This window comes from Lissotriton vulgaris, chromosome 4_1 (genome assembly GCF_964263255.1).
Source record: "Lissotriton vulgaris chromosome 4_1, aLisVul1.2, whole genome shotgun sequence".
In the NCBI taxonomy this organism is placed as follows: domain Eukaryota; kingdom Metazoa; phylum Chordata; class Amphibia; order Caudata; family Salamandridae; genus Lissotriton; species Lissotriton vulgaris.
In genome coordinates, this window is record NC_141691.1 from 759,221,739 (window position 1) to 759,237,614 (window position 15,876).

Here is a 15,876-nt window from a genome sequence, read left to right on the forward strand (position 1 = left end):
GTCCGACACCCGTACGGGCGGTAAATCTGCGAAAAACCGGTCGAGGTCACTCTCAGGCAATCGGTCACATGAGGCGTATTGGGCTTCGAAGTATGAGGCGAAGCTCACCGCCAGCTCGCTAGGGTCAGTCAGGACCCCCCCATTACCGTCTACAATGCCCGGCAGCACGAGGGGTTGAAAGTTGTGTTGACATAGGCGATGAAGCATGGAGCATGACTTGTCCCCCCACTGATACACCCTACTTCTGGTGGCCAGCCACGCCTGTCTGGCTTCATCCATCAAGAGGGATGCATACGATTGCTGAGCTTGTAAAAGCAGCCTGAGCCCGACCTCATCACCACCCTCGCGGCGTTCCTGTTCTAGGGTCGCCACTCGCTCGGCCGCCACCACAGTTCGTTCCCGGCGCCGCCTACGGGCCTCCGAGCACCACGCGATATCCACTCCACGCACGGTAGGCTTCATCGCCTCCCATACTACCTCCACGTCCGCCCCCTCTAACAGGTTCTCCCGCCAGTAGTGATCTATGGTTTCTCGCAAATGTTTAGTATACGCGGGCTGTAGCAGATGCCACGAGGACATCCTCCACCTAAATGGCTGCCGTGCCCGCAGGAGGTCTACATTAACGGAAACCGGGGAATGGTCGGATAGGCCTCTCGGCAAGATGGCCGCGCTCTTTACTCTACTCAGGCATTCACAAGGTAAGAATATATAATCTATGCGCGAGAAGGATCCGTGTACCGCCGATAAGTAGGTATATTCACGAGTCGCAGGGTGCATATGTCGCCAAGCATCCACCCAGCCCAGCCCCTCACTCATTGCATGCAGTCTAGTGGGTGGAAGGGACGGGGAAGGAGATTCAGCCGTCTCTAGGCGCCTCCGGCGATCCATACATACATCCATTACGTCATTCCAATCACCCCCGACTACTGCCACCGACTCAGATATATCTTCCCACACAGAGAATAGCCTCTCAGCCAGGGCCCACTGCAGGGGGGGGGGGGCATACACACTCCCAAACACTATGGGCTCCGTGCCCACCTTGCCTTTCACAAACAGGTAGCGACCCTGTGGATCCGTCCAGTGTTTCTCGTGCACATATGCTATTCTACGGTGTATCAATATGGCCACTCCCCTGGATCCCCGAGTAAACCCGGCATGGAAAACTTGTTGATAGCCAAACCTCTGCAGGCCCAGCGCCTTCGTGCCCATCATATGAGTTTCTTGGAGCAATAACACATCCGCCGCAGCTCTCTTGCCCCATCGCAACACCGCCCCACGCTTAATTTTGTCTAGCAACCCCCTGACATTCCATGTAACCACTCGCATAGAGTCCTTTTGAGTCCGGTGAATCGAATCAGCCATAGTCTTTCGGAGTCCACCACACGAGCCCCCCACTCCAGCGCCACCCACCACGCGCCACATGAATCATTATCTCGACACACACATGCACTGTACTATCTACCCCAGAGAACATCACCAACCCCCCGACCCCCCAGTCCCCAACACACCCAAACCCCAACTCAGCATCCACAACCCCGACCGCCCGTCCCCCGCCTCCCCCCACCCTATACCTCACTGAACTATGAAGTACCTGTCGCGGTATGAGTAGTCCCGAGACCGAAACAGTGGGCTCAGGCCCACTCATACCAATGGATCCCAACATCCCAAAGAGGAACAGCAAACTCACCCCCTCCCCTCAGTGACCCTCTCACAACGGGAGAGTGGCAGCCACCATTATGCAGTCCCCGAACCCCCCCCCAAAAAACAGCCTCATCTACTCTCCGTAAACATTGGCAGCGCTGTTACAAGGCTGCGATACAGCCAGCAGTCCAGCGGGTCTCAGGCGACCAAGTGTGTCCATCTGGGACTCGCAGCATCAGTAGCAGAATAGGGAGCCGAGGACCCGGAGACTTCAATGATCCGTGCTTGATTGTTCAGAGTCCTCGGTTCTGGCAGTGTGTTGCGTGTCATCCGCCGAGGCCGCCCGCTTGCGTGATTTGGAGCGTTTGCTTCGTCCATGTCTAGTTGATCGATCACGCTGTGGCCGAGGCGAGCCCTCAGGGGAGCCCGGATTGAGCCCCGGTTGCGGATTCGGTCTGACCTGCACTGTTTCATCAGTCCATCTGAACAGGTCTTCCGGCGTATCAAAGAATAGCGTCCGTGACTGGAAGATCACTCTCAAGCGCGCCGGATACAGCAGGGAATACTGTAGCTTCAGGCCCCTCAACTTCGCCTTGGCTGCCATGAAGGAGTGGCGCTGCTGTTGGACGAGTTTAGTGTAGTCCGGGAAGATCAAGATCTTCTGATTTTCACATAAGAGAGTTTCTTTATTCCTAGCTTCCCTCAAAATGGCGTCCCTGTCATGGTAGTTCAACAGCCGTGCGATCACCGCCCTAGGTCGCTCTCCCTCCGGTGGTTTCTGTGTCAGGGCACGGTGCGCCCTTTCAATAATAAAGCATGTAGACAGCGACCCCGGGGGCATCCATGATTCAAGCCACTGTGTAAGGAACTGTTCCATGCCACTCTTCCCACAGCTCTCTGGAAAACCAAGGAAGCGGAGGTTGTTACGGCGCGCCCGCCCTTCTGCATCCTCCACGCGGAGCGCTGTAATCCGCTGCGCAGTTTCCATCGCCACCATCCTCTTTTTAAGGCTACTCACATCGTCTTCCACCACCGACACCCTGGATTCTGCCTCCGTGATCCGCGCCACTGCGTTCCTCAGGTCCTGGCGCAATAATGTCACATCTGCGCCTACGGCCCCTATCTTGGCGTCCAGCATGTCTCGTGATTGGGTTATGGCCGCCATAAGGGCCGCGTTGTCTGGCCCCCCTCCAGGCGGGCCGCCCCCTGACGACCCGGGGCCCCCACTAGGCCCGGTGAATTTATCAATGGTGCCTTGCTTAGTGGAACTAGTACCCCCCCTGGTCATGGTGGCAGATGTAGTAGGGTCACTGGACTGCCGCCCGTGGGAATCGCAGACTGGGCGCTCCGGACCGGCTTAGTGTTGGATATACCGCCGTGTGGATCTCAGTCACTGCCCCCACACCGGCCGCCAATGGTCGTAGCTCGCCGTGACCGGTATTGCTTGTCCAGTCGGAGCGTGGACCCCCTGCGTCTCGCACCACAGCGATGTCGTCCCTTCTGGTCCGTGGGCTCGGGGGGGGGGGAGGGTGTGGGGGGCCCCCACTACTCACAGTTGCTGCTGGAATGCTGCGGAATCGCCTCGGCACAGTCGCCGCCGATAGGGCTCTCCAGGGCGTCCGTCTCCCCCCTATGCTGCCGGCCTCTGACACCAGGCCACGAAAATCGAGGTCCCGGCTGCGCCCGGGCCACCAGGCCGCCTCTGCTGCTCCGGGCCGTCCGCCGCGTCTACACTGCCCTCAGGCCCAGCCAGGCCTCGGAAGGATGATGCGCCAGCAGTCTCTCCGCCCCAGGGCAGGCGGGCGCCGCCGCCGTTCCTTGGCCGCAACCCGCTCCTCGGCAGCCCCAAAATTGAGGCCCCGGCTGCTCCGCAGTCCACCAGGCCGCACTGCGCACCCTGCCGCCCAGCTCCGCTCGGAAGTGCAGGATCGTCGCCGAACACACCGGACGGTCCCTGGCACCGCCGGCGACCTTAACCCCGTTTTTGGCTGTGTGTCAGGGGGTCGGGGACCAGGATAAGTCGTCGGATCAATGGCGGGCCGGCGGGAGCTCTATCAGGCTGCAACCGCCATCGCCGCTTGCGTAGCCACCATTTATTATTTTTTTTTAAACATAATTTTGGCACTCTTCCATGAGTCAGGTGCTTTCCCTGTTTCTCCAATTTGATTAATAACTAAACAAAAAAGTGGTAATAGTTCATCCGCACAATTTTGTAGTATAAACTGCTGAGCAAAACCTCTAATACAGGCCTTACAAGCGTCCCACACGGATAAGAGTGTAGCTGTATTAATATTTATTTCAATTAATTCTTTAATATGTTCCTTAAGTTGTGATATAAAAACAGAATCCGCCAATAGATATCTGGCGAAGGAAAAAGATCTAAGTTCCGGAGCCCTTTGTGCTAGTTAAACAGAAAAAGTATTGGGTTATGATCTGATGTTACTCTTGGACAAATCTCCATAGAACCTGTTTCGATGACTTTATCTGAAGCCCAGGCCAGATCAATGCGTGAGCACAGTTTGTGAGGTGGGGAGTAGCACGTATAACCAGCTATACAAGGATGCAAACTCCTCCAAACATCTTTTACATTATGTAAGCGTGCTAATTCCAGTATCGCAGCCCGAGTCCTTCGCATACGTCGAAACAAACCTTTCTTAGTTACATCCTGATCGTAGTTCATAATACAATTAAAATCCCCCATAAGTATCAGTTCACCCTCCCAAGCTAGTAATTCAATATTCAACCAGTCAAAAATACGTGGTTCGTCTATATTAGGCCCATATATGGCACAGAAGACATATTTGCAATTTTCCAATTCGATTTGAGCGATCGCCCATCTTCCCCCACTGTCTGAAGACTTTTTATCACTTCCCCTCGTAATTGCCTTTTTCTTCAAAATCGCCACTCCCCGTATAGGTGCATTTAATGTTGTACAGATCACCACTTCATAGCCAAGTTGCCCCAGTAGTTTCTTATCCTTATAGCAAATATGTGTTTCAGTTAGCAGGACCAGATGTGGATTATACATTTTCAGTTCTTCACACACAAGCCGCCTCTTATTCTTATTATTAAGGCCCGCAACATTCCAGGCTAAACATCCAATTCTATGCATTGAATATATTTACCATATCTAAGCATTCTATCATTTTCTGTAATTCCGTCATTATAGCCAATCTGCTATCAACAATATTAACCGCCCTAATGCTTGTTTTGTCATTTTTTACTTTAACCCCCCTCCCCAACCACTGAACTCCCCACCCTCCATGAACCTACCCCCCACCGTCCCTGAACCTACCTCCCACCCCTATGTTTCTAAAGGGAGAGCTCCCCCCTCTAACTCGAGCTGCCACTGAAAGGGCAGCAAACTAGAGGTGCAGCTATCTAAATAACCGTCTCCTCCATGTATCTAGGACTTGCTTTGGCCAGCCTTTTTCCAATCAAAAAATTGAAAAATTGAGATAATCATAATTTTAAGCTATCCCCCTTCAAAGTTTCCAAATATTCTACTTTTATATGTTACCCATTACATACGCTTTTATTCTGTACTAAATTTAGATAGTACCAACTCCGCTTCCCTAACATCAGTGAGGTAGTATATATGACCAGCTTTGATGACTTTAAGGCACGCTGGTTCCTGAAGATATTTCTGGGCACCTGCTGACTTAAAGGGATTGATCAGTTGTCGCAGTTTCCAGTGCTTCTCCATTGTAACCTTACTAAGGTCTGACCTCACAAAAAATGTTACATCTTCCGTTAACACAGGGGATATGGGTCTTGCTTTCATAGAGACTGCTTGTCTTAGTAAATTTTTTTTTAAATAAATCAAGAAAGGGCGAGGAAATTTACTTCCTTTGTTTCTAATAACTAGTAGCAGTCTGTGAACTCTTTGCAGTTGCGAGTCCCAATCCCAATCGGACAGATCTGGAAAGGCACGTTGAAATAGTTTAACTATGTAAGCACGAGGGTCCGAACCCTCTGACCCCTCAGGAATACCAAAGAGTCTTAAGTTCTGCCTCCGCTGTCTATTTTCCATATCCTCCAATTTATTTTGAAGCGCCCGTATCTCTGTATCATGGTGAGCAGATTGTGTCTCTGTACGCGAGGATAGTTCTTCTATCCCCACCACTCTCTGCTGTAATTCTTCAATTTCTTTTGTGATTCCTCCCAGTTTACTGGTCACTTCCAATAAGCAGTTCTGCATTTTAGTGTTATCTTCTTTTAATTGCAAGAAGTGTTGTTGGGCTTCTTGCCTCTGCTCAGATAGCATATGAAGAATTAATGCCAGTGAAGAGCTTTCCATTTGAGCTGAGACTGCTATGTTAGTAATGCAGATACAGGTGTCAGAAAGTGAAATTGGAGAGGTATGCTCAGCCAAAGGGCCACTTTCTTTTACTTCAAACCTTGTAGCAGTAATGGTTGGGGTTGTGATGGTTGTTTGAATGCTATCTATACTGTTTGCAACGTTTGCTACCACCTGCGGGCTTCCACCTTCTACCAAATTTGAATCCAAATTCATCACCTCTGGAAGAGCGACAGGCATGGAAGCAGTACATATTGCTTCTTCAGGAGAATGAACAATCTCTGTGAGGCTGTTCCCTGATAATCGCATCGCCATGGTTTTCATCCCCCCTTTTGCCTGAATCCACTTGCGTAGCGGATTCTCATTTCTGATAGGTTTCCCTCATGTGTTTGAGTATGAAATCACAGTTGAGAGAGTAGAAGGGTTAGTATTCTTCTTGTTCTTCAGTTTTCCCTTTGCCTTAGCTCTTCCTTTCTTTCGTAATATCTGTTTGGCAAAGTCTGCGGGGGACCCCGTTGTCTGATCTCCCTCCTCTTCCACAATCTCTTCATATTCGTCATTGGAGAATGCATCCCCTTTTTCACCATTAGTCATATCATTTTTAAGAGTCTCAATTGCTCTCGTTGGTGGTATCATCCTGTACCTCACCATTCTGCTCAGAATGAGTATTTGCCAGTATATGGGGAATGCTGTGCTCGAGTGCTTCATCCGTCGTTGATCTGCTCAGCTCTTTATCCATACACCCCACATTCTCTTCCTGGATTGCCGCCACGGAGTCACCATCTGCTGGAGTACAGTTCAATGCTTCCCCCTTGTTGCCGCTGGGAAAGTCAGTAACCAAAGTAGCCAGAGTGTCAATTTTCTTACTCGCCCCTCCTCCACCCCTTCTCCTCCTGTAGTAGCTGCTTTCAATTGAACTTTCTGAGTGCCAGCTACATTGTTGCCTTTCGGCAAAGTGATGGTTTTAGCCTTAACTGGTGATTTATCAGGGGTGCGAAAAGAGAGGGGCGTATAACTTGAGGCTTACCAGTATGTGGGGTCACCTTATCGAGTTTCCCTGTGTCCTCCAACGGCGCGGGCAGCTGTATGCTATTTCCAGCCACCGCGTCTATTCGAGCAGTCGCGGTCTCGATGTTAACCGCGGTGGTGATAGCCCCCTGATCAGGACCGTCCTCAGTTACTGGCGCTCCTCTTGTGGCACGAGCAGCCCTCGGAAAAATTTTTGGAGCCATATCTTTCCAAACGCCACAAGTTACTCTGGGGCAGTTTGATTTTCGATGTTGTGGCAGCGTCCCTACCGCAACAATTAGTGAAAAAAAGCGAGGGCTAAGGCCAGAGCAGCTGAGCAGGAATCGAGCAGCCGCCGAGCCAAGCACGGGGTTCCCGGATAACGAACGTCCCAGCGTCTCCAGCCGGTTGAGCCTCGCAAAAGCAGCAGCTGTAGCATTAGCAGGTCAGATCCGTGGCATGCAGTCTCCACACTGCCTTGTACCGCAAAGTTTCTGGAGATTACAGTGTTAGAGCGTTAAATCCGACCGTATGCAAGTCGCCATAGCTGATTGTCTCCTGAGGAGTTTTAGGAGCTTCAGACTCAGCTATACCTCCATGGCGTCTTCAATCCGCCATCTTGCCTCATCCCACCGCCCGTAACATTCATAAGTATCTCTCCCTCACTACAGTCTCTGTGTGAGCATGACACGCTTCACTGCGGGCTCCATTAGCAGCGATACACAATTCCATCTGGGGGATTCCTTTACACCTCAAGTCTTCACCAGGCAGGCCTGGGCTTCATAAAATTGAATGCATGTTCCTCCATGCACACTTGCACTCGGTTTACATTCACAGAATACTTATGAACCAGCACTGTCATTAGAGAACACACACACATTCAGCACTCACATTCGGCCTGCGTGCTCTGTTCAGTACTGTAGCCTTCCTCTTTGTACCAGGGTGTGCTATTTCCAAACACACTGCCAGCACACACTCACCGTGTGTGCGTTGCACAACACTTCACCCTGCATGCAAGCACACATACACCTAGCACATTCTTTCTTCGCACATGCATTGCACAGCACTACATCTCTCATGAAATATATTCCTCGCAGGCTTACATACACTCAGTATATGCTACTACTACAGTAGATACACTAACCACACATATACTGCACAGAACTGCTCTATCCCTGTACTGTATCCTTCCATGGCACACATACATCCAGAGCAGTCACTACTCCTGCTCTATGCAGTACTCCACATCTATCTAACGTAGGCCATGAGCGAGTTAAGCACAAAATACCAGAACTTTTTAAAAAGTTGAGTGAGCCTGTAGGCCCCACTCTAGTGACACAGGGTAAAAAGGCTCTGTACACTACTACTGATCAGTACATGGTATGCTTGTGCTGCTTAACTCTCATTAAAGGTGATAGCCTTCCACCACTATGAGGGTAGTGCTCTTGAGTGCCCCTTCCAGTCCAACAAGACTGCAATCCATGAGACAGGCCTATGTCATGGTGCGCACGCATGATCCAAGCTTACCTATATCATGAAAATCAGCATTAGGGATCCAGACAACAGTACACTCCCCTTTGATTTCTTGTGTTTTAATGCTTACCAGAGAACTAGGAACACAATCAAAACTGGCCTCTTAAGTAGCACTGTAAACCCCGAGAGCAGAAACGGGACCGAGAATTAGGACTTGGAGCGGAATTTGGAGCAGTCCTGACGCAGCATCTGCTTGACGACATAGTTTTGCATTGCGTTCCCTGATGGCCTTCGGGTTTAATGACGTGCAGTCTCTACATGTCTTGGAGTTGTGGTCCGACCCCAGACACCACAGCCATACCTGGTGAGGATCCACCACAGGCATCGGTTTGCAACAGATGTCTTTGAACCTTTGCAGGGGTCAAACCTATCATCTTAGAGGATGAAATCCCTTGCACATTAAAAACTTTTTTTGTGTGAGACAAAACATTTGAGGTAAAGGTCTCCCAGAGATGAGAAATGGCTCTGTATTAGCGTCCGAAGGTGCAGAGAGAAAGGAACTGATGTCAGCACGCTGGAGTGGCATCTATAAAGGCCCAATATGTTAATTTCAGGGTGGAACAGCATCAGTGCGGAACCACACAGTACCACCGCATGGTGCCCAATGATGCTATGGAAAGGTTTCCCCTGGGAAACATCCAAAAGGTGAGGAATCATTTATTTGGTTCACACATTTTTACCAGTTCAACTCATCATTATGATTAGTTAATTAAAAGCAGATATGTGATATTTCTCCTTTTATTAATTTGATTTGTTACTTTCTACCCTGAGTTGCTAGAGCAGCAGAAGGGGTACTGGTATCAGGTTCATATTAAGGATACTGGGAGTCCTGGATAGTACACATTTTAATGCATCCTGTTCAGATCACCCTTAAACGTGTTACCCATTTTCAGTTAATGCAAGCAGTCATTATACCAAACATTGAATTATACATTAAACTTCCAGAAATGGGGGAAAGCTGAGCTGAAAAGGAAATCTGAGTTGAAAATCTAGATACAAGCACAAATAGAAATGGCCCCTGTTAATGCTTGCTCAAGCTTTCATATTGTCCTATTTGGTTGGTAATGTGTGGTATAATGGTTAGGACATGCCATACAGGTAGGGGGAGAGGTGGGCTAGAGACAACTGTATTGAAAGAGAGGTGAGGTAGACAGGAGTAAGTCTGAGATAGAGAGATGAGAAGTGCATAGAGATGTTGAGAAGTGGGGGATAGTTACATACAAGGGGTGTGAATAATTGTGCTAAAAGGATTATTATTACTTTCTTCCATTTGTTCGCCGTGGTTATTTTTTTGGGTTGTAGTTTTCCCTTTTTTCTTGTTCTGTGTATTTGTGAGCTTTGAATAACTTTTCCTGCCATCTCACTAAATTCTGTAACACGCTCAGGTGTGAGGTGTCTTGCATAAATAAATTTAATGCAGGGAGCAGTGGTTGTTAATTTAATGGTTTACTTTGTCTTAGAATTCGCTCAAAATGTTAGATGAGCACCATTCCAACTGTATCTAGGACAAAAAACTTTTTTCTCCAGTATTACATTGTTTTATTAACTCCCTACATTAGATCAAATTGAAAAACTATACACATATTTTACAACTTAACCCATTCATATTCCAGCTGGCTTACTTGATTCCTGTCATCATTTCTGAAAATAATTCTTAGCCTAGTCTCTACTACTGCCACAAACTTCTCATAAAACATATATTTTACTGACCAGCTTGAAATTCTTTCAGACCTCAACTTGGAATGCACTGAGTTTTTTAAATTAACTAAAGGGCATTTGAAAATTACTCTCCATTGGGGAAACCTTCTCAATTGACCTGGAATATCCACTTGACATTACTGCTTGAATTGACTAGTGCTCAGCCAGGCAGAAGTCACTACTGAAAAAGAAAGAAAACAGCCATAGACTCCTGAAAATGTCAAACTGGAAGTGTGTGTGCTTTAGAAATTGAACTGAGTCAATGTATGATAGCATGGATTTTATTTATTATAGATATAGAGGGAAGTCTCCTCAATTCCAGTATAATGAAACCAGAAGTTAATTAATTTTAGTTAGTATCAATTCTCTTACATTCTTCAATGTTTTATCAGTTTACATTCTAAAGATCTATCTGGAATGTGAAAGACTACTGAATACATCTTTTAGAAACTACTAATTAATATGGCTCAATATGCAGAATTGTCAAGTACAAGTACAGAGGATTTTGGAAAAACATATAATGGGTGGCTTTCTGACTGGTGCAGCCGTCTACCGCCAGCTGATTTACTGACTTACATCACTTCTATTGCTGCCAATGTACGGAAACGTTCAGTTATTTCAAAAGTGCGACTTAAATGCCTTCAAATAATCTGGGGGTCTCTGAGGTGGAAATTAGGAGGTCTTTGAATTCGCCAATTTCTACAACTATTTACTAATATGGGACTCCTATACATTTATACATTATAATTAATGTTTCATCATAGGCCTAGAAGAGTTGCTGTTTTAGCGACGTTCTGCGCAGTAGGCTTTTAATGTCCAATGAGGAGTTAAAAAAAGATGGCTGCAGAGAGCCTATCTGGTTTTTGGAAAATAGTGGATTTAAAGGAACTCGCTTTAGGGAAAATAGAATGTTTACAATATGTGACAATGGTTTAAAGTACAGGGAGATATGGATTTGTTTGATACAAGATTCTACATTAGGAGAGGAAATATAAAGAAAAGATAATGCCTGCAACATAGACTAAAGATTTGAATCAACTGGTGAATTAAAGCTGTGGCTAACTTGCTAACACTGCTGAATGAGTGGCATACCAAGCAAATCTGATTGAAAAACCTTTGAAAGAGTGCAATTATTTTTACATCGGAATTATTTTTGCATAAATACTGGTGAGAAAATTTAGGATTTTCCAGTGTTTTAATGCACTGGGCCAATAATTTTTTGTTGTCTGAAAACCAGCTCCTGGTTGGGGAGTTTGTTTTCAGTAAACAAAAAACTTGCCAGAGCAGGTGCATCAAACATAATGCCCTCTTGGCAGTAGATTAGTGCCTTCTGAAGTCACAGCGATTTCCACCTTCTATGCAAGACCTCTAAACATGGCAGTCCGTTTTTTTTGGCAGGAGAGCAGAGGCCCCTAGTCCATTGTCAGTATTCAATAAGTAATTAGTCTAAATTATTGTTAGCATAATCGGCCTAAGCAAACAGGCCAGGCTTCCTCCATTACTTTCACAAAATAAATTGTCAGTATTCAAGCAGCAATTAGTCTAAATTAGTGCTAGCATAATGGGCGTAAGCAAACAGGCCAAGCTTCCTCCATTGCTTTCACATTTGGAGGCCACAGCACAACATGTTAGAATATGACATCTGGTGCTAAATTAATTACTGACTCAATCTGTAAAAATTAGATTGATGAAATATTTTTCTTACCAATTAAGAACCCTGCATCTGTATCGTCTGTGGGGAGGTCCTCTTGATGGTCTTCAGTGGAATCTGCTTCTTGGGACCCTTCTGCTGGAATATTTACAGTCTGGTTTGGTTCCGTAAACTTTTCTGTGCTGGATTCCGCTGCAGTTGGTTCTGTGTCAACCCTACTCTTTTTGGTATCGTCTTTGATTGGGTCTTCCTCAGTAACCCTACGCTTGCTGCTGCTGGCACTACTGGGTTCCAGCAGGCAGCCCTGTTCAGGAAGTTGTGTCAACTCCTTGTCCTCGTCCTCATCGACTATCAACAACAATGCTGGTTCCTGGTCACTGTCCTCATACCTGCAAAAGACACATGTTTGTTCCATATAGCTTAAGTATGAATTCAAGATGAAAGAGCAGAACAGAATAAAAATGACAAGAGCTATGAAAGGTTTATCATTCTTGCTCCTGGTGTGGACATGGAAGGCCTGGCCCACAAAGGTAAACTTACACTTTTGTGTAGGTTAACTTTTTGGGGAAGTCACAAACTATAAGTTACTAGTAGGTTTATGACTGCAGATACTCCACAGCGAGGGCAGAGAACTCAGCACATAAAAAATTTAGGCCTGTCCAATATTTTTATGTGCAGAACTTTCTGCCCCAACTACAAAGTCTCCACAGTCATAAAGTTCCTATTCTCTCGTAGTTTGTGAATACCCCAAAAAATTAAACCTACACAAAAGAGTAAGTTTATCTTTGTGAATCAGGTCCTTTGTCTCTTTGATGAAGATATATAGTCAGAGAAGAACATATAATTAAAACTAACATTAGGGCAAAAGTACTTTCAACACTTGCAGACTTAAAAGGAGCTAACAAAAAATTACCAACTGAGCACTACGACCTCTTATTTTTCAGCTGAGGGCAGGAGTTGTTCAGTAAGTACTATTGTGTTACTGCAAACTTACTGGTGTATCTGTAGCCCATTTTGTTTAGAACCCTGGAATATTATGAGCTATAGTTTCACTGTGATCGGGCAAAAAGCATTACAAAACCCATTAAGTTGCTTTGTTAATAAGTCAACATCCCAATATGATTTGACATGACTATGCACTCTAATTAGGACTAGCAATGGGTGAAATTTCTGTTACATCAGCATAATCTTGTATAATTTCTGACATTTTGCATTACACTTTAATTTATTAAAATTCCCGAAATTGGACAATTATGCCACATTGCATAATTTTAATTCAGTTCCGCTAAACAAACATTCGATCGCAGCAGCACGGATTCAACTCTACTATGAATTGACATATCTATGAACTGTAACTAAAACTAGTTCAGAGTAAAATTTTCATAATTTCCGTAATGTGTTTTATATTAAATTCCCGAAAGTACACCATCATGCCATTATAGGTAATTTCAAAGCTGTTCAGATAAAAATCCTATCATGTGCATGTGTACAATGCGATTGAACAGAACATGATTGTCTGATGTTTGCTGCACTTGTGTTTTTCACGCTATATTTTTATAATCCAAAAGGAGTGCGAGGATGCATGTCATACAAAGCTATATTGCTAAATGTGGTTTGCATCTTGTGTAAATTTGCAACATTTTTCTGAAATTTTACGCAATTACACAGAATAAAATGGTGTGAATTTCGCACCTCCTAGTCAGAATATCTGTCTTGCTGCTGTTGGCACATTATTCTTTTACTATACAGACACAAATCACAAATTTTATGTCGGGAGTAAACCTTCCTGAGTGTCTTTTTATGCTGGCTAACTCTTTTAACAGAACTAGGCAAAAAGGGACGGGATGTGATAGAAAACAAGCATTGTGGCTGCTACAAAAGACACTGAATGAACACTAAAATAGATTTGTTGACAAAAAAGTTGAAATATGCAAATTAGGAAGCAAATTATGACTTCCAAATTATTTACAAACATTAGTGGATGATGTGAGATAATATCTGAAAGACATTGATTTGAGCTCTAACTGCTGAAATCTATATGTAATTTGTGCTTACTTAAAGTGAATGAACTTTGGGTGAGTGAAAACACTTTGTACAACTTGAAGCGCTATATAGACGCTACACAGAGTATCTGAATAGAGTGCAGAAATGTTGGCAATTCATTTTTATGTGCATGAGTTGGTCACCAGCCTGAGGCAAGTCTTTCTGTTGTCCCACTTCAGGTAAGCTTTTAGCACAACCCTCCCTAGTACTATTGATACTTCTAGGAAGCACGGAACTGTAGTGTAGTTCCTATATTCCCAATAGGCTCTGCGCATTGGAATAATATATCCTATAGTTTAGACATAGGACTGAGGTCGAGTAGGTCTCTATCGAATGTATTAAACTTAATTGTGAGTGTGCCAGCTAACTCAGAGGTCACTAGAAACTTTCTCGAATATACAAGAAGGGATTAGTTTCTGACAACCGCATAAACATGACAACTTTGTTTCCCAAGAATAAGAATGGTATCTCTAGAGTCGCGGAAACAATAGATAAATATTTCACTCAGTCAATCGTGCATTCTTCTTTCAACAGAGGTGCAGAGAATTAGAGAGACGGGCGTTTCCAATTAAAGGTTTTATTGAACAGTCTTCTTTCTCATGCAAGTAAAGTGAACTGCTACAATCGTAATGCAGGCTGCAAAGTATATTGCGTACAGAGAGAATAGTATTATAAAATAATACTGTAAAAGCATTGTATGGTTTCTAAGCCATGTAAAAATACATACATAAAAACACAGGCTAAAATACACAACTAGTGCTTCTAAAATACGCCTACCCCAATGTACCTAACCTAAGTCTAGTACGCGATAGGGAGTAAGTATTGTGAGGCATAGGTTTGGTTTTCTTTGCCAAGAATCTATCCAAGATTTCTCTTAGGTTCCAATCAGCCCCATGCCTTTAGTTTAGAATGAAGGAGGTCTGGTATCTCTGTCTCAGGACTTGATTTCCCAACACTCCGCAAGGGGAGCTTGGAAACACTGGAGCTGGATTCTCAGCGAGAGAAAGGACAGCTACTCGATCAGTGCGTCAGCTGGAGAGTCGGATTCCTTCAACACTTGCTGTAGCGAGCTGCGTCGGGAAAGTAGATAGTCAAGCTGCTCCGAACCACCGTCTTGCTAGAGTAAGTGAAGGCGTATTTATACCTTGAAGGTGCCTAGTTTGAGGTAAAGTCGGGCATAATAATGTCAGAAAAGAACCCCAAGGGAATAGTAGTTCTTTGTAAAGTCCATGAGTTCTTGGACAAATCAATATTTACGCAAGGGGAGGTCCCTGACTGCTTAAGCCGATTTTAAAAGAAATCGTTGCGACGTTTTGGTATGAGTGGAAGAAGCCATGCCTGTATTTGGACTGCATGGGCTATGTCTAAATAAGGGAATGATTTCTATGCCTATATTAGGGCAATGTGAATTGTACCTATATAAGGGCACGAATCGGGAAAATTCACTCGGATCCTAAAAAGCCATACAACAGAACTGCTTAATTGTTGAACAAGACCTTGGAGGTCGCCAATTGCTCTGATCCCAGTGTTTTTTTGCTAGGTAGGTCAAAAAACTACTGCCTTTCCACCTTTCTAGACCTAATGTGCAGAGGAGATTTAGGAAGCTGAAAATGTTTCCGAAAATGTCACCACACAGTAATATAGAAATGCGCTAAATATTAAAACGAAAAATGCATAATAAGTTAAACATTAGAAAATGTGCCTTTACTTAACGTGCAAATTTGAGAAATGTTGTTTATTTTCTGCAGAAAGCATTACTTGTATCATTCTCCAATTACCAGGCCAAACTATTTGTTTATTCTGCTCTATCCCTTTAAGAAAATAAATACCTTTTTCATAAAAAAGGGATTTAACTGGGCTGTATGTTTTCTGAAAGTGCTGTTTCCTGATAAATGGATTCCTTCTTTCCTCAAACCATATGATTTCACTGTATTTAGATTGTTTTTTGCCCATAAACATAATGAAAAAGTGTATTAATGAAACAAAAATGCTCGCTGCTGCT

The 15,876-nt window shown here is 45.0% G+C and overlaps 1 protein-coding gene across 6 annotated transcripts in view; it reads right to left on the reverse strand.

Annotated features, from left to right (window-relative positions):
• The window catches only part of MYLK4 (myosin light chain kinase family member 4), a 997,611-nt gene that overhangs the window by 171,402 nt on the left and 810,333 nt on the right, over window positions 1-15,876 (reverse strand). For all 6 annotated transcript variants that reach the window (XM_086965066.1, XM_086965064.1, XM_086965068.1 and 3 more), the window contains one exon: window positions 11,886-12,220. In XM_086965066.1, the coding sequence (XP_086821192.1) occupies window positions 11,886-12,220 (335 nt within the window). The remainder of the gene's footprint in view (window positions 1-11,885; window positions 12,221-15,876) is intronic.